This window comes from Pleurodeles waltl, chromosome 2_2, assembly GCF_031143425.1.
Source record: "Pleurodeles waltl isolate 20211129_DDA chromosome 2_2, aPleWal1.hap1.20221129, whole genome shotgun sequence".
NCBI classification, from domain to species: domain Eukaryota; kingdom Metazoa; phylum Chordata; class Amphibia; order Caudata; family Salamandridae; genus Pleurodeles; species Pleurodeles waltl.
This window is the reverse complement of record NC_090439.1, coordinates 514,544,469-514,568,285: the sequence shown is the minus strand read 5'-3', so window position 1 is coordinate 514,568,285 and position 23,817 is coordinate 514,544,469. Positions and strand designations below refer to the sequence as shown.

General features: G+C 43.8%; 1 protein-coding gene across 2 annotated transcripts in view; it reads right to left on the bottom strand.

Moving 5' to 3' along the window:
- IMPACT (impact RWD domain protein) overlaps positions 1 to 23,817 on the bottom strand; it is a 219,914-nt gene that overhangs the window by 143,187 nt on the left and 52,910 nt on the right. The window contains exon 3 of one of the 2 annotated variants that reach the window (XM_069220039.1): positions 19,687 to 19,771. The exons of the other annotated variant lie outside the window; for it this stretch is intronic. Within the exon in view, the coding sequence (XP_069076140.1) occupies positions 19,687 to 19,771 (85 nt within the window). The remainder of the gene's footprint in view (positions 1 to 19,686; positions 19,772 to 23,817) is intronic. 2 annotated transcript variants of the gene reach the window in all.

Here is a 23,817-nt window from a genome sequence, read left to right as displayed (position 1 = left end):
TGTTGCACAGTTTGGCCACTGGAGGTCGCAGTGTCACCAAACTAGGCACACTGGTAGGTTTTATCCTTATGGTCCGACTAACGAAGTTTGGTCTGGCTGCGGTGTCCGGTTCCTTGGTCAGCAGCCGGTCAGTGAAGCGGCATTCACTGGGTCTTTGGTTCCTTGGGGTTGCAGAGCGATACATTCACTTTGGAGGGAGATCTTTGGCGATTTTCGAACAGTGGAGGTCCTCTGGGGATTTGTAGAGTCTGTCCGACATCCAAGCAACCCCTCAGCAGCAATTGGCGAGTCCTGGGTGCAGCAGGCAGGGTTTGGCACCTTTACTTGGCGCAGCAGGACTTCAGTTCTCGAGCCTTGGGTCTTCTTTGTTGCTGGTCTTCTTTTGTCAGTGGAATCTGATTTCTTGGACTAGGGATGGCCACTAAATACTATATTTTGTGGGTGTTTTAGTGAGGATCATATTAATGACCAATGGGTTATCTACCTTAGGATGGCTACACCCACTAAGTGACACTTCTGTGAGCAGTGGTCACTTCCCTACACCTGATTGGCTATTTTCCTTCCATGCAAGATAGAGGAAAATGAAATGGAGAGGTCACCTCGCATGCAACACCTAGAGTGCCGTGCAAGCCAGAACTGACCACTCCTCCTGTCCTTTGTCTGCTTTCCCGTCGTTGCTCCTGACAAAAGTGGGGTTTGCAACAGGGGCAGCCAACTGCTGCTAGCAGCAGGCCCTGGTGTTGAGTTTCATGGGCGGTAAGGCCTTTGAAACTCACTAGCAGGGCAGAGCACATTCCTGAGGGAGGGGGAGTTAGCGCCTCCACCCAGAAAGGGCTTTTTTCTGAATCCCAGAGAGCACAATATCTCACACCCAGGGATTCAGGCTCTTATCTGGTGGTGGCAGGCTGGTTGTGACCGGCCAGAAACCATGCCACGGTAGTTGGCTTTTGCAGGGGGTACCTCACAGGTGACCTCTGGGTACATTTTGTAATAAATCCAATGCTGGTACCAGCTAGGCCTTATCATACTGAGTTGTTTGATACCAAACAACCATGCGTTCCAAGTGGCCATTATGTAGCTGTGAAACTGGCATTGACTAGTGTCCAGCACATGCTCTTAAAAACAGTTGCTCTGTTCACATACTAGGTCCCAGGTTTGGCAAGGACACAGGGGAGGCATACTGCTCATGCAACTATGCCCTCATACACAGTGTAGTGCAACCTGCCTTTGGGCTGGAAGGCCTGCCACATGGTGTCTTACCTATACTGCATGCAGTGGGTAGAGGACAGGGCACATAGGCAGTGTGCCATGTCGAGTGTGTCTTTTGGGATGGCATCAGGACACTCAGCCTTGTATGATAATTATATCTGTAGTGTCCAGGCCAGCTCAAATTAAATACACAGATGCATCCTGCCCCTCCACAATGAACCAAAGAGCCCTGAATTATTCTGGCTCTGCCAGGAAGAACTTGCTGGTCATGTCCCAGAGGGAATGCATATAACAGCACAGTAGGCAACTGGCATTACTGATTACAGGCGAAGACAAATATTTCAATCCATTCAGTAATCACTTGCAGGCAAGTTTTTCTGTGCGACTGTACTAATTGGTAAAGGGAGCAGATACAGTGAACACAGCCCCAGATATAATAGAGAAGTCTTCTTCATCATCTTCATCTACTTAACATAGTTATCTTCTCTAGCACACATGCTCATTGTTAGGTTCTATAACCTCTTTTGTTACACCCTCTTCTTGTGATGCGACTGCTGTTATGGGTAACATAGCGCCCACTCAGTACTTCTTAATCAAATTGCACATTCTAGTAAAATGTGGCCTGCTTCTACCTTTTGGTTGGAGTGCTGAAGATAAAAATCAACTTGCTTTAATCCAAATGGCTTTTCACAACTTGAAATAATGCTTTTTAGGTGCATCAGCACTAATGGAAAGTAAACTATTTTTCAAAGGAAAAAGTTGAACATTGCTGCAAATTAGGCATCTCAAAACCTTGCCCCACTATTTTTTTCTTGAAGGTTTAAGCACTATAAATACAAAAAAGTATTTGCAATGCCCATAGGTCATGGTCTGGCTTGAATGTGCACACTGCTCAGCTACAATTACAGGGGCAGGCACCTAACCCTCCGCAGAGACATACCCCTCCTTCCAAACTGAGAGATGCACCCTACCCTGCACTCACGGAGACATGCCTTTGCCTCATGCTCTTTCCTGACTGCACCTTTTACCTCAATCTAATGTCCACCAGACCACTTGGCTGTGTTATGACCTAACTCAACCACTACCAGACTGCTGTCCACCAGATCATATCACTGTGTACAATCATACTGAATGACCCAATAACCAAACTGTGCAGTCCACCAGACTGCAAGGGTATACACTGTCCGGCTGTACGGTCCACCAAATCACCTGGATGTGCAGTGACCCCCTGACTGTCCTCTTCACGATTCCTTATTATGAACCAGACCACTAGGTTGCATACTATTTCAATGACGGTGCTGTTCACAAGACCACCTTGGTGTGTACTGGCCTTACCATATCATTTACTAGACTGCAGTGTCCACCAAACCACCTGGTTGTGTACTGGCCTTCGAACTCATCAGACTTTACTGTCCACCGAGACTACTTGACATCGTACTATCCTACTGACTCCACTGTCCCAGCAGACCATCTGGCAGCAAACTGCCAAGTGTCTGCTCTGCACTTACGTATCAAGTTCCTCACAGATTGTCCTGGTACAGCAAGATATCAGGGGAGCTCCAAGAGCTAGAGCATGGGTGTTCTTTCAGGAAACACAGCATTCATTCACGGATCTCTCCAGTACTACCAGCCACCCATTCTCTTGTGTACTATATCCACAGAAGTGCCTACAAGCAATCCAGGTAATGTAATACTAAACTAAAAATCTCACCAACATCAAAGAAGTTCATCATCACTGAAATTTCACAAAACAGAGCTCTCATAACATTGACTGGCTGGTAGGAGATCCCTTGTGGGAGACGATGCTGAAACACAGGCTGAAATTCAGAAAAACACGTGGTTTTATTGATGTTAAACATAAGTAAAATGTATTGCAACCATTGCAAAATTATTTTGTTGCAAGAAAAACAAGCATTGGCAAAGCTAATAAGTCTTGCCTATGGGCGAGATATTGGCTTTGGCAATGGAGTGGGGGTGGTGAACTGGAGGGCATGTGGTTGGTGGAAAGCATAACGCTAAAAAAGCACTATGAAGTGGACAGTGCTTCTGCCTGCTGGGGTGGGGCAGGGGAAGAAACACACAAAGAGAAAGAGCTGCAGAGGGTGCTATTTTAGATAAGTCTGGATGCAGACAGCGGTAGGAGGCAAAGTATGGCTATATTTTGGAAGAACAGTTCTACGTCCTTGCGTCAGTGCATGGTCTTGCGATGTTCACACATGGTTAATGGAAAAAGGTGGACGTTCCCTTTTGTCCAGATACAGAGGTGAGACACATTTTGCCAGTGAAAAGATGAATGCAAAAATAGGGCATTGGTTGGCTGAAGTCCCTCATCAACTATGTGGATGAGGTGGAAGCATGTACTTATCAAAACAACGTCATCAATCAAATAACATTGGTGCGTGCCTGTGTCTGCCACGAAGCACCTAGCAATGCTCTTTCCACACTCCAAAAAAGGTTGGTGGCGAGCATGGGGGTCCCAATGAAACACCTATGACCAAAAGGCACACAGGAATAAAGCCTCCTGAATAATTATTTTCGATACACATCAACCTAGGACACTGTCCGTGGTAGGGAAGTAGAGGCTATGGGGCCTCAAGGGTAACATGGCCTCCAATCTTAACGATTCATTGGGAGGAAGGAGTCGATGCACATAAGATGAAGGAAAGGAACGCAGCTTGATGAATGTGTGACTATAGGGGTTACTTGACTCTTCCTCCATGGAGCACAGTAGACCCGCAGTGGAGGTACATAAAGACCTATTGAAGTGAGAAGGTTGACAGAGGTTAACCTGAGGTATAGTGGCACACTCTAGATGGTGTGCTCTATAGAGACTCCGTGTTTCCGTCTGAAGAACGCCGTGGATTACTATTGAGCCAACAGTCAGAAATATGTTGCTGGTGTGAGTGGCAATTGGGTACTAGTTCACCTTATCTCCACTTTGAATTTTTAAAACTAAGTTGTATCCCTCAATTAAAAGAGTCACTTGGATATACCACATTGGTTTTTAATTTTCACTATGTCACAGGTTCACAGCTAAGTAGAAGTGCCTCCCTCAATCAATCAGTCAGTGTTTGTTAAGCACAAGTACTCATCCACAAGTGTCTCAAGGCGCTGAAGGGGGGGAGGGAGGGGACGTGTAGCATCAACATGGAGGTGGTTCTTCAAATGTCATGTCGAAAAGCCATGTCTTCAGCTCCTTCGTGACGTTGAGGAGGGGGTGGTCTGTCTGATGTGAAGCGGAAGGGCATTCCAGGTGGTGGCTGCGAGGTGGGAGAAAGAGCGTCCCCCTGTTCTTGTTTTCCTGATGCGGGGTACTTCGGCGAGAGAGAGATGGGTGGAGCGTAGAGTCCTGTGGGGTACGTGGAAGTTGAGTAACCTGTTCAGGGAGGCTGGTCCGGTGTCGTGGAGGTCTTTGTGTGCGTGGGTAAGGATCTTGAAGGTGATTCTTTTCTCTATGGGAAACCAGTGTAGTGTGCGCAGGTGTTGAGAGATGTGGCGGTGTTGAGAGATGTGGCAGTGTCGAGGCAGGTCGAGGACCAGTCTGGCGGCGGCGTTCTGGATGTTCTGTAGTTTGCAGGTGAAATTCTTGTTGATCCCGGCGTAGAGCTTGGTGCCGTAGTCCAGTCTGCTGGTAATAAGGGCATGTGTGATGGTCTTTCTGTGTTTGAGGGGGATCCATTTGAAGGTCTTGCATAGGAGGCAGAGGGTGTGGAAGCAGGTGGAAGTGATGGAGTTGATTTGGCGGGCCATGTTGAGTTTGGAGTCCAGGATGATCCATTGGTTGCAGGCTTGGTTCGTGTGGGTGGGTGGGTTTTCGAGGGTGGGTGACCACCAGGAGTCGTTCCACGCGTCGGGTTGACGGCCCATGATGAGTACTTCTGTCTTGTTCGTGTTGAGTTGAAGGCAGCTGTTTTTCATCCAGTTGGCGACTGCTCCCATGCCATCGCGGAAGTTGTGTCTGGCTGTGTTGGGTTCGTTGGCTAGAGAGAGGATGAGTTGGGTGTCGTCAGCGTAGGAGACAATGTTGATTCCATAGCTTCTGATGATGGTGGCCAGCAGGGCCATGTAGACGTTAAGCAGCGTGGGGCTGAGGAAGGATCCCTGGGGAACTCCACAGGTGGTAGGTGTGGGGTCCGAGATGAAGAGGGCAAGTCTCACTCGTTGAGTTCTGCCGGAGAGGAAGGATTGGATCTAGTCGAGGGCCATGTCTCTGATGCCGGCTTTGTGAAGTCCCTGAATGTAGGTGTACGCCTGCTCTTCTTCAAACCGGGTTTTTGAGGAGCGTGGGAAGTCCTATGATGAATATGACACCTGGTGGTGTGTGAGGACAACCCATCACGTTTTTTGGTGCAATGCCCCTGGATAGGTTGATGTAAGGCATAACATTAACATTTAGTAACTACTCAGGTGCCTTCTATGTAATCTGAATAATTATTACCAATTTCCCAATCTTGCTAAAACAATAAATTATTTTAAATGTTAAATTCACAACATCAAGAAATTAGCATGTCTGTAATGTACAGACTTGAAAACAGTAAAAGGAGGGCAGGCTTTGCAACTCATTTGAGACCCTTACGAGAGCTCCAGGCTTGGAAACAAGATCCACACATATCCAGAGTCTTCTCCTGCCCGATTGGGGAATCACAAAGCAAGCAATGGGTGGACAGTAGAGGGACTCTAATTAAACTAAACTAATGTGCGGTTGATCCATGCACCACAGAAAGAAAAGGAAGTGAGGGATGGCAAGTGCTGTCCAATTAAAAGGCAGCAAAGAATAGGGGCAATGATAACACCAAATGGTGAGCAGTGGGTGGGTTTCAAGCTTATTACTAACACAAAACTCTTTCCAGCAAGTGTGCATGTGCTAGTGCATGATCACAAAGGCTAGATCTAAAAATGAAAGGGTCGCGGATGAGGTTTTCATACTGCAGGATAGTGGAACAAATGAGGGGGGGTGACAGGAAGTGCTAATTTTGACCCAGTGGTTGCAGGTGGGGCCCACCAGCTCTCATTTGTAGGGATAGACACTTATTTTTTCTCATCAGATTTTGGCCCAGTGCAAGAGACTGAGAAACAAGCATGAGAAAAAAAGGATAAACAGGCAGAAAGCAGGGATGAAAACCAACCTGCAAAAGTGAGGTAAAAAGGCAGGGAATATCTTATGGTAAATGAAAGAGGTATGAGGTCAGATCAAGACTAGGCAGCTTTGGTGCTTGGCACCCCTGATAATCTGTATGTTCAGCCATTAGCTTCTGAGCCAAACCTTGGGATCTGCACTTATTCTTTTACAAATTACACACTAGCTGATGTGGCAAACAATAACTACTGTTGAAACCAATGCATGGAAATCAATGGCTTTTGGGAAGATGTTGAAGGAGCTGCTTAAAGCATTGGGTATAAATGGTAGTGGGTGTAGAGCAAGCATGAGGCATCTTACAGAATAAGACTGCAACACAAATGCCAGGTATCGACAGATAGAGAGCACCAAAAACTGAACTAGATGTCCCAGGAGTCATTTTTATTTGAGTAGCATGTTCTTGTGACTGTGAGATTATTATGATAGTTTGGAATATGTAGATTTTAAAGTATCAGGGGGCTATTTTAAAGCATTCTTAAACAGGATACCTAGATGGATTGGTGGCTCTAAGGACACGAGGTGTCCAGACATAGAATTATATAATCTCATACCTTATTTATTTGATTTCAGTTATGGCTATTGGCTTGGTTATGGCTAATGGCTTGATTCAGGGACTGACTCTCCTAACGCAGACTACTTTTTGCCTTTTGTAATGATCTTGACTTTGAATAAACCTAAAAGGTTTAACCTGGCATCCTGTCTCACATAAGTTATCTGATATGACTTTAGACTTACGGAGACTCACAAGTTCTTATGAAGAATCAGTTAGTCCAGAATACCTATGCATCAACACTCGTAGTCTTTAACTAGATAATTGATACATGAAACCTATAAAACAATCCAATTCAACCCACTGTACCATCACAACATTGTTATAACCTTACCTTTTCATCCACTTAAGGAAGCACACGTCTTACAGGAAGGAAGTATGCCCCATACTTCCCACAAGGCCTGAGGCTGTAAGTTCTTAGAGAGTAACATACGTATATATATATATATATATATATATATATATATATATATATATATATATAGATAGATATATATATATATATAAACACACACACACACACACATACATCCCTAAAAATAGGCAGAGCAAAGGGGCTAACGACAAGGCAGATAGGCCAACCCAGCTGTGGTTGTAACACTGCATGAAGTGGCCCTATTTTCATGCCATCAGAATGCTTCGTCAGCCAGTAATACAGGTCTTCTAAAGGGCTGAAGGGAGAGAATCTGTCAAGAGATATGATGGCCGACAGAAGTTTTATGAAACTCAGCATTCATCTGAAGTAGCTCCCCTTCTTCTCCTGCCAGGCACTCGTCGATAAGGAAAAAGAAAATCTGAGAGTTGGTGCATGGAAAGGAGACATTATCCGCAAGCAATGAATGTTAAAGTTCTGAAATATAATTTTTTCTGATTTTTTTGTATTCCTGGTACTTTGCATAACTGCATTGTAAATGGCCATATATTCCAGTGGCATAAACACCTTTCAAAAAAAGATTAATAAAGGGAAAACATTTTTTTAATTTTCATAAAAAGCCCACAAAGGCACACGAGCCTCTGCCACCAAAGTGAACTACTTTTTTGGCACATGTGCACAAGCTGAATGCCATCACTCACAATAAAGGGCACCAATGGCTGAAGTGGGCTCACCTAGATCCCCATGCTGTGTGCTGTAGTGGTCAGAAACAAAATGTTATTGACACTAAAACAGACCAATGGATGAAGCAGTCCAACTGAAAACCCTTGTAAATAGGAATATAGGTGGATGTGTATGTATATTGTATTTCTATAGCGCAAACCTAACCAAAAGGCAGCATTGTCAAAGACCAGCATAAAGTCAAAGAGCAATGGGAAAGGAAGCTCGGTTATGGATTGTTAATGCATTTGGGTAGTGTTCTTTAAAGAGGCAAGCCTTCAACTCTTTCTCAAACTGGAGTAGTGTTGGGGCATCCTGAAGCATATAGGGATGTTGTTTCAGATCTGGGGTGCAGAGATGGAAAAGGCCTGCTTCTTTGTTTTTTCCTACTTCTTTGTCTCCAGTTTGATGGTGTTCTGGCTGTGGGTGTGCGGAGAACCACCAGAAATGGTAAGCTTGTCTGCAAAAAAAGCAGGGGTGCTCGATGTGATGGCTTTATAAATGATGCAGCTGGATTTGAAGATGGTGCAGCTGGCATGGGAAGCCAATTGAATTCCACCAGGATAGGGATGAAGTGATCATATTTTTACATGCCCTGGATGAGACATGCTGTGGTGTGTAACATGCCCCTGCCAGTGTGGAGTCTGGGAGACCATCGACTAGGTCATTGCCACAATCCAGGTGAGAGAGTAGAAGGGTTTTAGCAGCAGTTCCAAAGTTGATTTCTGCACAAAAGGGTTTGACTTTCTTTAGAAGAGGGAGCTGCTACCAGACCGTCTTTGTTTTTTGGTAATGTGTGCCTCAAGAGAGAAGTTGGTATCCACTGTGAATCCAAATGATTTGGCATTCAGTGAAGATTGAGTTTGAAGCAGCCAAGGTTCAAGTCATTGAGCTAGGTTTGTACTGTATTTTGTTTGTTGTTCTTGGCAACTGATAGGAATGTTGTCCTGGTTGGGTTGAGCTTTGGTTCGGTGCTGAGCATCCAGGTCTGGATGATGTGCAAGCAGTGCTTGAGGTATTGGATTTCTGAAGCAGTGGAGACTTTCAAGTAGAGTTGTGTATCATCTGCATATTGGTGAATCTAGGTATCTAGGAGTAGAGCACCAAGGGGCTACATGCAACGATTGAAGACGACAGGAGACGGTTTGGAACTCTGAGGGACTTCACATGTGATAGGGATCATCTGCGAATTAGAGGTCCCCATCTGAACAAAGGTGTTGATTGGAAAGGTAGCAGGAGAACCAGTGTAGGGCATTGCTGGTGATCCCATTTGAGACTCTAGAGTATGTATGAGGGTGGGATACTCGACAGTGCCAAAGGCAGCTGAGGGGTCTATAAATAACAGGATGCATGGGTCATCTGCATCTGTGGAGGTGAATATAGAATGCTTTGTCAAAGATCTTGCCAAGGCAGGTGAGTGATAGGCCAGTAGTTGGGGATGTCATCAGGGTCTAGTATAGCTTTTTTTTTTGTTTGGGAATAAAATGACCCAGCCCGTCTTGAGAGCTTCTTTGAAAATGCCTTAAGTGAGGAAAGCCCAGACAATGATAAGTAGGGGTAACAGAGCATCTACAGACAGAGCTTTGATGAAGGATGATGTATTCATAAGAAGTAACTTTGAGGGAGTTGAGTATGTCTGTGAGATCTTAGAGAGAAAGGTCTTTGAAGGCTGATCATTGAGGGATTCTATGGGAAAGGGCTGATGTAAAAGATGAAGCAGACTTGGTATCGTCAATATGCTTTTGGATCGGTTTGGATCATTTGTATTTGTTCATTGAAGAAGTGGAGTGAGGGATAGCGGAGTCTGACAAGGCGTTGATGAAGTACTTGAGTAGCTTCATTGAGGATGCTGATATAGTACTTTGCTGTGGCTGATCTGTTTGCAAAGGAATTGTTTACTGTCAGCAAGTTCTTTAGAGTACCATAGTGCTTAAGGCTTTGGCTTGCACTTGCGTGTCGCAACTAGGGCATGGGTATTCATGTATCTTTCTAAAACAAAATGTCCACATCTTTTAGAAGGCTGCTGGCATCAGACAAGGGTGAGTCATGAGTTTAAGCTCCATGGAGAAGATTTTCAAGGATCTGTACGTTTGACCTGCTCTTTTGAGTTTAACTTTCCTTTTTGGTAGGGTGCTGAGCAGAAAGATAGGGATGTAAAGTGGTCAGTCCAGTTTAGGAGTATTGGTGGTTTGCACATATATGTATGTATGTATGTATGTATGTATGTACGTATGTATGTATTTTTAAAGGATATTTGAACAAAAAAGTGTTGGCTAACACCAGATATAAAAATGCTACAGAACTCAGAATCAAGGGTTTCTGCTTCTATAGCATCACATCACTGGGTTTGAACTCTTCTGACCAATAAAATGCTATACTCAAGGTAAGCTGTAAACACAAAGAAAACAAACCTAACATGTAAATGTTTTTTGATGATTATATCATTGAAAGGAACAAAACTAAAAACCTATCTCTACCTACACCTACTTAAACCGACAGCTAGCACTACCTACACCTACCTCCCTCTACCTACAACTCCTTCTACCTAAACCTCCTTCTACTTACACCTACCTCTCCTGTCTCTCTCTCGCATCCAGGCGCATACTGAGGGCACTTAAAACATATCAGAAGTATAAGATACTGCAATACAGGGAGCAGCGTATTGAGGGTATTTGAAGCGTATCAGTACTACAATACAGGGAGCTGGTTCTCTGTCTACTTTGCGTCATGTCAATAGATTTTGCGTTTCTTTGTTCTATTTTACTGGAATACAAATATTACACAAATGTTATAATAATGTTTGTTTCATAATTTGATAAACTATTAACGGTTTATCAAATGTAAAACAAAAATTATTATAACATTTCCTGATATTTTACAATCCACTTAGATAGAAATAAAAAACAAAGACAAAACCTATTGGCCTTGCCAATGCTTGTCCTTTGGTTTGGAGCTGACCTATGCAATAAATGAACTGACTTTCTCCTGTCTTCAAGTACAGGCTCTCATTTCACTTTTGGAGGTTTGAGGTATATAATTCAATTATTTTTTTATATTGTTAACTTCTGTCCCTGGATAGATACAGCCTAGGTATGAATTAAATTTGGCAAACAAAAAACTTTTTTAAAAAACATTACTGAGTGTTGGATCATAAAATGTACAAGCTAGCTAGAAGTAGTGTAGGAAAAATATAGGTCATGGGGGGTTTATTTTGTGTAGACAGTACTGTACTTTACCCTGTCCCCTAGACCTAAGAGACATAGGGCCTGTCTACGACTTCGGCGGAGGGGATTACTCTGTCCCAAATATGACAGATATCCCGCCCAACGAATTACGAGTCTATTATATCCTATGGAACTCGTAATGCGGTGGGTGGGATATCTGTCACATTTGGGACGGAATAATCCCCTCCGCCGAAGACGTAATCAGGCCTTTAGTGTTCCCTACCATTCTTTCTAAGGCCTTCTGTTGGCCCTTTCAATCAGGCCTTTGTTATGGGCCCAGATGTATGTTAAAATAAGAAAGCCCCCTTGCAGCTTGCTGCTCCGAACAGAATGCAGGCTGCTGAATTATGTCCCAGTACCAGAATGTGATACCAAGACAGTTTCAGCATGTTTCCCTGGGTTGGCCGGATCCCAGAACTAGTACAGAAATAGCTGCTGGACCCAGGGATCCGCCCGTCCGCGCCAGAACGAGCCAAGAGCCAAAACATTATGCCCGAGTCCTAACAGAAAAGGTAGTTATCACTTACTCCAAAGATGAATTACTCCTCCTTAACAATAAATCTCATGCACTGTGTAGTAAAAGCCTAGACCCACACAGGGACAAATTTAGATGCCCCAGGTGCGCATGGTCTCTCAAAACGCACACAGATTATCTACAAGCGGAGAATTCTGATAAATTATCCATTTCCTAGTTAATTGCCGTTCATTAGGAGCTCATATAATGGATATTCATCTTTTAATTGAACAAATTAAACCCCTGGCCTTGTTTCTAACAGAAACCTGGTTGGATGAAAGCTCTGCTCCAGATGTCGCTATGGCCCTTCCCACAGGATATAAGATCAGCAGAGTGGACAGACCTAGTAGAGGGGGAGGCATTGCAGTCATTTTCAGAGACACGTGTAAGATCAATATCGCTTCCTCCCTAATTAAAGACTGCGAGAGTATGTCTTTCTCCATCAATGTGAACCCTCATTACACCCTTTCGGGTGTTTTGATTTACCGCCCACCTGGTCCCATGGGAGATTTCATAATGTCACTGGCAGAAAACATTTCACAACTAATATATACTAAATCAAACTTCTTAGTGCTGGGTGATTTTAATCTACATGCTGAGAATACAGATAATGCTTCCACTAAGATGCTGATAGCAGACATGAATGCATGTGACTTAAGACAACTTATTCAAGGACTACTCATGTTAAGGGTCATACACTTGATCTGGTTTTCTCTAATGACCCAAGTATAAAATTTCTATCATCTTGTCCACTAGCATGGTCGGATCACTTCCTTCAAGAACTGGAATTACATTTCACTTACTAAAAGATCACCCACATAGGGGCACCCCCCGCAGAAGGAAATGGCACAGATTAAAATCCACAGATTTCATCTCCGCTTTGGAGAAAAATAGACCAGGAAGTATAAATATAAATAATATAACAGATTTTTCGCACTCTGTTAATAAATGGATAGAGGACAGCCTAGAGGAGACTATACCTCTCTCCTCGTCCAAAAGCACCCATCGAAAGAAGTCGGCTCCATGGTACAATGCATGCCTATTAGAGAAGAAAAGAGAGTGTAGGAAGCAAGAGAGGAGATGGAGATGCACCCAAGATGAATCCATGAAAAGGGACTATAAAAATCTGATTCGAGAATATCATTTAGAAATTAAAAAAACGCAGGCAACTTATTACTCAGGAAAAATTGAAGCAGCAGCTAATTCACCCAAGGAGATCTTTATTGCCCTAAAAGATCTCATTCATCCAAGGGAGGAAGCAGAAATTAGGGACTCCCCACAACAACATGTAGAAGATCTGGCCAGTTTCTTTCTAAATAAAATTCAGAATATTTATCTAGCCTTCCCTAACCCCCCTAGTAAAGAACAGAAGATGAACCAAGAGGTCGGGGAGGTAACTCTTCTCACAAACTTTACACCTATCAGTCTGGATAGAGTTATCAACTTACTGAGCTCAACGAAATCGGGCTCCCCATTAGACCCTGCCCCCCCCCACATCTTATCCTTGGGAATTTCAGCATTAGGACCGATAATAACAAAACTTATTAACACCTCATTAAGTGACGGCACTGTACCTGACCACTGGAAACAGGCCATTGTCAAGCCGCTCTTGAAGAAAACTAATCTAGATCCTAAGATTCTGAGCAACTATAGACCAATCTCATTATTGCCTCTAATTGCCAAACTTGCGGAGAAACACGTACACTCTCAGTTATCCACGCTTCTGGAAGAAAATAAACTTTTACACCATACTCAGATGGGTTTTAGACCTAAACATGGCACACAAACCGCACTGATTGCCATCACAGAAGAAGCAAGGAAGAGGATGGATAAAGGTATGGAAACCGCGATTATCCTCCTTGACCTAAGTGCGGCCTTCGATACAGTTGACCTAAAAATCCTCATAGACAGATTGCGAGGATATGGAATTGCCGGTACTGCGTTAGACTGGATTTGCTCATTTTTATATGGGAGGTCATTTCAGGTACTTGAGAGAGAGTATATCTCTAGGAGCACCTTCAGTACCTGTGGTGTTCCTCAGGGTTTGGCTCTAAGTCCATTACTTTTCAACATCTATATGCGGCCACTAGCAGGTATAGTCGAGCCTTTTGGACTGAATCTGGTATCATATGCAGATGATACGCAACTGATAGTCTCCTTTTCCAATGCCCGCCCAGATATGGGCTCAGCACTAGGTCCTTGCATGAAAGCAGTTGCAACCTGGATGTCTGAAAGTAAATTGAAGCTTAACGATGACAAAACGGAAGTCATGTTTTTTGGAAATAAATTGCTCCCATTCAACTCCAGCCTACTGAGAGGGGTGCCTACCCTCCCACCCCCTAAATGTCTCATTAAAAGCATAGGAGTATGGCTGGACCCTCTTCTCTCAATGGCCCAACATGCGAATAGAATAGCAGGAACTGCTTTTGCTCTGCTAAGGACCCTGAGGAAGGTTTTAACTATTTTACCATTCTCAGCCAGAAGAATGGTTGTCCAGGCACTGATAGGTTCTCGGATTGACTATGGCAATGCTTTGTTTATAGGCTCTCCGAAATATGTAATTCAAAGACTACAAAGGGTACAAAATGCAGCGGCTCGTATGCTACTAAATATTCCTAAACAACATTCGATACGCCCAGGAATTGTCTCCCTACACTGGCTCCCGGTAGCGGAAAGGATTCAGTTCAAGACCCTGTGCCACTTTCATAGATCCATATTTGATAAGGGACCTGAAATGCTGAAAACACTGGCACAGGTTTACATTCCAGCCAGGCCACTTAGATCCTCCTCAGCTAATCTGGCCATAATTCCAACAACGAGGAAAGCCAGATGGGGAGGAAGATCGCTAGCATACCAAGGCGCTTTGCTTTGGAATAATCTCCCTCTCAAGATGAGAGCAAACCCTCAAGAGTTGTCGTTTAGGAAGGAACTGAAGACTTGGCTATTTAAAATTTAAATCTCTTGTATAAATATAAACAGTATGTCACTGCCATGGCAGTATAAGCGCTACGAGGCCGTTGGGCAGTTAGGCGCTATATAAACCATTATAACATAACTTAACATAACATAACATAACATATTCCCCTACTTTCCACCACTGCCCAGGATAGTACAATACCTATAAATTCAATAATGAGACAACTGCAGAGGTTGGAGGGAATTTCAAAGGTAAGGTCAATCTACGCCACTTCTGAGAAAAAAAAAGATTTCATGGCTATTTGTACATTTGCTGCATTGTGCTGTAAAAATGAAAAAGCACTGGCAAAGCCAATGGGACCCTTCTTTGGGACTAATTGGCTTTGCCAGTAATTGCGCCACCTTCATACATGCCAACATTTTAGAAGCGTAAAGTGGAAGAGTTAAAAAAATATATATAACCAGGAGAATTTATTTCCCCCCATTAACCTCTCTTCAAGCGGAGGCAATTTCAGGTGGGAGACAGAAAACATAAGGCCATTTTGGGGTTCAAACATCGAGACAGTCTCCTGCCTGAATCGGGTCTGTTGGCATGTACGCACCTACGCCATTTTCTAGCACCTACAAAGCCATGTGGGTGTGCATTATTCTTCTTAGCTTCCCTATGTACATAACTAAAAAGGAAAACAAAAAAGCACAATAGCGTTCTAAGAAAAATTCCATGTCTGACTGCATATAAAAAAGAGATTTGCAGTCTGACTTATCACTCACTAAAATTCAAAAATGCTTGAGAATAATGCAGGTTGTCTGCATTTTTTAATTATTACCAAATCGAAAAGGTGTTGCACAAAATGCTGACAGTAATAGTACCGAAGCTGTTGTGACTTGAATTGTTGCTAGATATTCTCTCCTTAGATACCAGTTCCCTACTGCTCAGCCAGTGTGATCGAATGGAATACTGATGTGCACCTGTTAGGAATGAATGTCAGTTGGTGAGAGTGGGCTGAGCAGCAAGGATGCTGTTCCTGGTGGGGCTTCTACTATTTACCATCTTACTAAGACTTATCTTCAACAATAAACCTTCTTCATATACCTACATCACTGCCTACCTGGATAATTGCGCCCTAGTGCCCATCTTCAATTACACCACTTGGATACGATTGGAGAAAGAACCTGTGTGAGGAAGAAAGGAAGAGAAACTAAGAGTAAAAGAAGTACTGAAGAAACTAAAAGTAAAGTTGTGGAAGCCTGAAGTGTAGAGGAACGACCTGGAAGCCCTACTGGTGTCTGTAACTTCTGCGGTTCCTCTAGTGTGAATGGTGTTTGACCTAATTAACGCCAATGTAAGCTGATTTATTGTGACTTTTGTGCCAACAATAGTAAAGTTTGCGTATTCAGCATCTCATCGGTTTGATATACATGCTGGTGGAGAATGAAACCAGTAGCCCTGATGCTCAAGAAATGCATTAAGTGATGTGAACATGCTGGCAGTGCTGGTGATCAAGAAATGGAGGTACGTACCAAGCGTTGCAAGCAAACCGGCAGTGTGTGCAGTCAGCTACTTTAGGGCTGCAGTGAAGCTTTATTGAGTGGACATTGAATGGGCAACCACTACTGAAGACTACCAGCCTAAGTCCATAGGTTCAGAGAGGGTCACAGGTTCCTCTCGTTAGTAGAGCGAGGATATGGATGCAGCATTTGAAACGAACCCCAAGGCTGGTGTGCGCTGTTGCTGTGAAAACAGATGTAACTGCATTCTAGTAAGTCCCCGGTACGAGAGCAGAACAAGAAACTGAATGCGCGGAACAGGGATGTGGAATTCCTATCGCCGGACATCTTGTTTGGGGTCAAGGGCAACAAGTTTTTATGTTTACTTTGTCCTTGGGACAAGTAGGCCCAACCCTCTGCAGCATAAACCCTTTGGCTGCCTGTTTACAGAGAGTGGAACTCTCTGCAGTTGAGGTAATGTGTTTCCAAAAGATAATGCTGTTCGAACTTGTATTTATGGTTCATTATTTGAAAGCCTTCATTATTAGGGTGAGTGCTGTAAATAGATGTTTTAAGGTCACACTTCACTACTGACGTTGGTTCCAGTACAAAAAAAAAAAAAAAAGTGTATACACATGTTTGAAAAGTTTAGGCTATGAGGCTAAGTATAATGCTCCCAGAATGCTCTCTGATTAGATGCAAATGAAGTGTCATTTAGTAAAATGTGTTGATGCATGCTAGTATTTCCCAAAAATATTTCTAATGGAAAATCAGTGTAACAATTTTCAACATGATTATGGGAAGCATGAAAATAAACAAACACTGACAAAGCCAACTGATCTGACATATTTTTATAAGTCTTTTAGTTTCATCAATGTGTGTCTTGTTTTGACATGGCTTTTCTAACACTTTATTGTTGTGGGAGCTACCAGGCCCTCAACACTGTAACAAACACTGGCAAAAAAAAAAAGTTTTTGAACTCTAAAAGCACACGTTGCCACCAGTGGCATAACAAAGGCCCCGCAGCCACCCTCCAGGGGGCCCCTTCAGCACAGCACCTGGCCTGAGTGAGTCTGGAGAGGGGGCTCCTCCATGTTCTTTGCAAAGGGGCACCCTCCAGTTTCGTTACGTCACTGATTGCCACTGTAGTTCCCGACACTGAACAAAACTACTTTGTGTGCCAATATGCTCCTTGTGGAAGAGCAGAATGCGATCACTCACAGTAAAGCCAGCCGAAAGAGAGAGAAATAGAAGTTTAATAAAAACAAAATGTCTTTGTTAACACCAGACCTAATTAGGGACCAAGACCCACATGTAGGTAGCTTTTTGTATGTCGCAAACAGCGACTTTCGCTGTTTGCGACGTGCAAAAAGCACATTGCGATGCACAAACTCAATTTTGAGATTCGGTAACCTGGTTATCGAATCGTAAAACGGGTTTGTGACTCGCAATTAGGAAGGGGTGTTCCCTTCCTAATTGCGACTCGCAGTGCAATGTAGGATTGTTTTGTAACCGCGGGAGCAAACCAATCGCAGTTTGCACCCATTTCAAATGGGTGCTAACACTTTCGCTAAAGGAAAGGGGCCCCCAGGGGACCCCTTCCCCATTGTGAATGTCACTGTAAACATTTTTTCAGAGCGGACCACTGCCTGCTCTGAAAAAATGAAACGAAAACGTTTCATTTTTCGTTTTTGTAATGCATCTCGTTTTCCTTTAAGGAAAACGGACTGCATTACAAAAAAAACAAAAACTGCTTTATTGAAAAGCAGTCACAGACATGGTGGTCTGCTGTCTCCAGCAGGCCACCATCCCTGTGAGGGCCGCCATTCGTAAGGGGGTCTTAAATTGCGACCCACCTCCTGATTATTCATGAGGTGGGCATTTGCGAAGCCCTTGCGAATCACAGATGGTGTCAGGGACACCATCCTACATTCGGATTTGCGACTCGCAAATTGCGAGTCACTCTGACTCGCAATTTGCAGGTCGCAAATCTGAACCTACCGACATGTGGCCCCAAATTCTTAAAGAAAATCACAAAAGTGCACCCATGGTATATGTCGTACCCCTATAAAATATTTGTGAACTGTATTTTAGCATGGGTAAATACGATGTGTAGATTTGCTCATGTGAAAATCTATTGAGCATTTGCAAGTTCATTTTCCCTCCAGCCACTTTCTTCCCAACCCTAGAAGAAGTTCTAATTCTGCCATTGTCAGGAGTAAATGTCCAACCTTTCTTATTATGGGAAAATATTAGAGAGAAGCTGGTGAAAATCTTTAAAACATGCAGGTTGGTAGGTTTGCAGACTCAAAGGCATTCCAGCCCTGGAACTATTGCTTACTGCTTCCTCCAGCCCCAGTATGCAGATCTGCAGAAAGGTGGCAAAATAAGGAAATTGCTACAGTAGGGATTGAAACTGCAAGTATTCAAGCCCTACTAAGGTAGTAGCCCTGGCATAATCAGAGAGGCTATTATCAGAGCTCTTACATAATGAGATTGCTGCCATAATTTGTCGCCACACTACATGGCACCAAAGGGACAAGTAGATCTTTTTACAGGACAAGTAGATTTGAGAAGCAACCTGTCCCCTGGACAAGTAGATATTTTAATAAATTCCACACCCCTGGCGGAAGGAACGTGTGTGCAGCCTATGAGGTGGCGTCACAGGTGGGCTGACTTGAACGCTTACAGTATTACAAAATGATCACACGTGCTGTCCAGGAATGCTTCAGTAGCAGGACGCGCTTTTGCACTCGCCCAGGTGCTTTGCGAACACGATACAGAACTGCATTTGAAGAGGCATTGACATCTGGTACTGACACAATTAGATGTGTGCACTCCGATTGATAAAAATTTCTCTATGTGCACCACTCCTTTTAAGAAAGTAAGGTTTTTAATCTGTGAGCAGTAGATCACCATGGCAGTTTGTGAGGAAAATATATATTTTTTTTTTAAACTTAACTTCAATTCTATTGTACTTGATGTCACATAAGATTTCCAACTGTGCATCGGAAAAAATGTGGTGAAGTGTCTCCAGGTATCCGAGGTTTGAAATAAATTTTGGGTGAGAGGTCGCTCACTGAGGACTTTAAAATGTTGTTTTGCTGGTTATAGTCCTGTGACATCTAGTTCGGCTTGCCATGTCAGCATTTGTCTTAGAGCGTTTATCAGTTGGCTGCATAAGTGTAATTTTATTTATGCCATGCTGAATTTGCTGCCAAAGTATATTTTTATTTGTGCCATACTGAACTTTCTGCCTAACCATATTTTTATTTATGCCGTGCTGAACTTGCTGCATAAGTTTTTGTTTATCTATGCCATGCTGAATTTGTTTCCCAAATGTATTTCTATTTCTTTTGCTGCCTGTGTAGGTGTACTATGCCATGCTTGATTTGGGGTCTATGGTCTTTTACTCCGATCATGTAAGGTGTGTGGCATGTGTGACGCAGAATGGTGTTGAGTGTTAAGGGCAGTGTTTTGTTGTGGATTCGTTGCAGTAAATGAAAGGCTTTCCAGAAGAAATAAATTATTAGAGATTTATTGAAAAATCCATACCTCAAGAGGAGAGAAGTCAACTGAATAAAGATCTCTCCAGTATGTAGAACGCACATCAGGGGTAAACATATGAAAACCAATAACACTGAAAGAATAAATCATCATATTAGGCTGAACAATGTACATGCATCCTAGCTTGTGATAGAACATTACACATAAAAACACTCTATGTTCTAAATCTAAGTTCTACTTACCTCTAAGTTCTATTTACTACAGTTGTGTATCTTCATGTTGAGTTTTTGGGGTCATGATACCCTGGTGTTATGTTGTAGAGTCGTGTACTCTAGAGTTGGGTTGTGTACCCTAGTGTTGCATTGCAAGGTTGAGTATTCTAGTGTTGCGTTGCAGGGTTGTATACCCTAGTGTTGTGTTGCAGGGTTGAGTACCCTAGTGTGTGTTGCAGGGTTGAGAATCCTAGTGTGAGTGGGACGCTGCAGGGCAGTCTACCCTAGTGCTGCGCTGCAGGGTTTAGTACCCTAGTCTGCACTGCAGGGTTGTGTACCCTAGTGTTGCGTTGCAGGGTCAAGTACCCTAGTGTTGCGTTGCAGGGTCAAGTACCCTAGTGTTGCGTCGCAGGGTCAAGTACCTTAGTGTTGCGTCGCAGGGTCAAGTACCCTAGTGTTGCGTCGCAGGGTCAAGTACCTTAGTGTTGCGTTGCAAGGTTGTGTACCTTAGTGTTGCATTGCAGGGTCGTATACCCTAGTGTTGCGTTGCAGGGTTGTGTACTCTGTTGCTGTGTTGTTGGGTATGTTGCACCCCTTGTTATGGTGTGTTGCAGAATGGGGCGAGTGTGGTGTTGCGTTGATGAGTATGTTGCACCTCCTTGTTATAGTGTGCTGCTGAGGGGTGAGTGGGGGTGTTCGTATTAGTATTAATTTCCTTGTTGTTGGGTGTGCAAAAGGGGGTGAGTGTAATTAGATTGCATTATGTGATTATTACTGTATCTGATATTTTAGGACTGTTTATCACTTATTTCCATCTTTATTCCTATCTATTTACTGATTTTTTTCAGTTTGAATTTGTACTATCATCTATTGGTCCTGGTGTTAAAGGACAATGTTATTTCCATCACGTGTCTTCTCTAAGGAGGGGAGAAGTGTTGTCACTTGAATTGTTGCTATGCATTCGCTCCTTAGTTACCAGTTCCCTGTTGCTCAGCCAGTGTGAGTGTGATATAATGGAAAGTTGATGGGTGAATATTGGGAATTAATGTCAGTGGATGAGTGGGCTGAGCAGCAAGGATGCTGCTCATGGTGGGGCTGCTACTATTTACCATCTTACTTAGATTTCCTGCAACTAAGACTTATCTTTAACAATCAACCTTCTTCATATACCTACATCACTGCCTGACTGAATACTTGCCTACTTGTACCCATCCTCCATTACAACAAGGGCCCAGCTTTGTAATTTGGGGCAGCGATCCCTCAAATTCGTAGGATAACCCCTTAGTAAATGGTTTAGATCTCATGGTGTGGCGTGAAATCCAGGCACGTTTTCAGCCCTCAAGTTTACAAGTGAAAAGGTGGTCTACAGCGTGTGAGCTAAAGGTCATAAAATGATTACTTATTGTTATGGGCGACAGTGGTTTCTTTCATCGAGTTTCTAGGAGCCTAGACTGTATTCTGCAAGGACTCATCCAGTTTTAGGTTGAGTATAGCAGCGAGCAAGCGCTGCTTTCCGACCTGTTGAAATCTATTCTGTGAGCTTTAACCACACTCATTACTTCCATTTGTTCCTGGGCCTGCCTTTCAAAAATCCCTTGATGTTGTGAGTAAATGCTTTACGTTTGCCCTGCCTTGAGGCTGTTTTGCTATTGTCTTGAAGACGGACGCTGTTACATGGATTAATGTATCGTCGGCCAGATAGCTGCGTGACGGCACACAATTTTTCCTTTTGAAACACTGCTTCACTCATGGCAGTATGCTGTTTCTTGGTCTTCATTGGTTTCGGGCATCTTGCTGTTTCTTTGCAATGCCTGTGGGGTCTCTTTTACTATTATTTATTTTTGTTGCCATTTTATGTATCGCAAACTCGACACAGATATTGGAGCACTTTATTAATTTTTATTTTTTGGCAGTTTTATATAGCACAAGCTTGATACAAAGATATTATAGGGCTTCGCATAAACACCAGTTACATTACACAAGAACACACTCATTTTTGTGAATAACACCGCCATGAAAAGGCTGGCGGAGACTGGGTGCAGGGGGGGCACTTGGCATGGGCAGTGCAGGGGCCTCCTTGGCCAGCACTGTCACAATGTTCACTGTCTGCTCTGCAGACAGTGAACATTGCGAGAGGTGCTGGTGCACCCTATGCACTACAGCATTGCCGCTGGCTGTACTATGAGCCGGAGACAATGCTGTAGGCCATTTCCCGCTGGGCCAGCAGCAAACTCGTAATGGGCCCAGCGAGGAGGCTGCCACACTGGCGGCAACCTACTCATCGGGATTTCAACGGACAAGCTTTTCTGTCTGCCAAAATCATAATCGCACCCCAAGTGATTTTTCCATAATCAAAGGATGTTGAGCCAGCGCTGAGACTCGAACTGTGTTCCCCAGACTCAAAGTCGGCAGGGCTGGCCCTTACGTCACATCATTTCCCCTAGGGTTCTTTGTCTACTGCATGTTGGGGAAGTCTGGGAATAACTTTTTTTTTTTTTTTAATATATCGCTTGGTAATACAGATTTTGCCATTTCATAGCGCTGCAAAGCAGGTGCCATTCTTAACAAAATCGCTATAATTAATTTGCATCAACCTTGCAGAGATGAAGAGGTGAAAAAGCTATGTCAGGGTTGTAATCTGTGACATTCTTGTTCTGTCAAGACCCCTGCAGTAGGTGCATTAACCAAATGACTTGAGTAGAGCTTAACACTAGGCGATAGCACGTGCTCTTGATAACCTCCTGAGGGTCACCAACGAAGCACATAGGTTAGTTCTAGGCAAGAAGAAGGTGAAAAGTGTTGCCTCCAAAATGGTGAAAAAAGAGTCGGGTCTCCAGACCCAAGGCCTTCACTGCCTCAAGCTTGATAGCAAAAAATACCCAGCCTCTGGATGAAAATTGGGCCTCTTCAAATAAGTGGCGCCAACCCAATACAAAGGTATCATAGCGCTTTACATGAGCACCAGTTACATTACACAAGAACACATTCATTTTTGGTAGCAAGGGGAGATTAAGGGCATCATTACGAGTCTGGCTGTCTACAGACCGTCAGACTTACGGTGGCGGTCAGACCACTGCAAATGTGGCAGTCATTTCCTGACACATTAGGACTGCCAGAATTAGGCGTCCCGGTGGTCTGGCAGTCGTGGCCGGCCTAATCTGCCAGGGCAGCGCTGCAAGCAGCTCTACCCTGGGGATTACAGTCCCCCTCTCTGCCAGCGATTTCATGGCAGTAACACCGCCATGAAAAGGCTGACGGAGAAGGGGTGTTGGTGGGCCCCTGCTCTGCCCATGCACTTCGCATAGGCAGTGTAGGGACCCCCTGGCCAGCACCATCACAATGTTTACTGTCTGCTTTGAAGACAGTGAACATTGCAACAGGTGCTGGTGCACCTAGGCACTACAGCATTGCCACCAGCTCTATTATGAGATGGAGACAATGCTGTAGGCCGTTTCCCTCTGGACCAGCGGGCGGAAACTGAGGTTCTGCCCGATGACCCAGTAGGAAACTCGTAATGGGCCCAGCAGGGAGGCTGCCACACTGGCGGCAACCTACCTGTCAGGATTTTGATAGACGGGCTTTTCGGTCCGCTGAAATCATAATCGGTCCCTAAGTGATTTGCCCAGAATCACAGGATGTTGAGCCGGTGCCAAGACTCAAACTGAGTTCCCCAGCTCCAAGGTCAGCAGCTCTGACCCTTACACCACATCCTCTCCCCGAAGGTCCTATGTCTGGTGCACGTTGGGGCAGTCTGAGGATAAATCATTTTTTTTAAATAGCACTTGCTAATACAGGTTCTGCCATGTAATAGCACTAAAAAAGGAGGTACCATTCTTAACAAAATAACTATAATTCATTTGCAGTTAAGCTGCCTCTTCTATTATTCTCTTTGTGTACAGCCAATGTTTTTAAAAGTTAGGCTGGTACTACCAATGTAGAGGAATAATTATTTTAAAAGTTTAACACA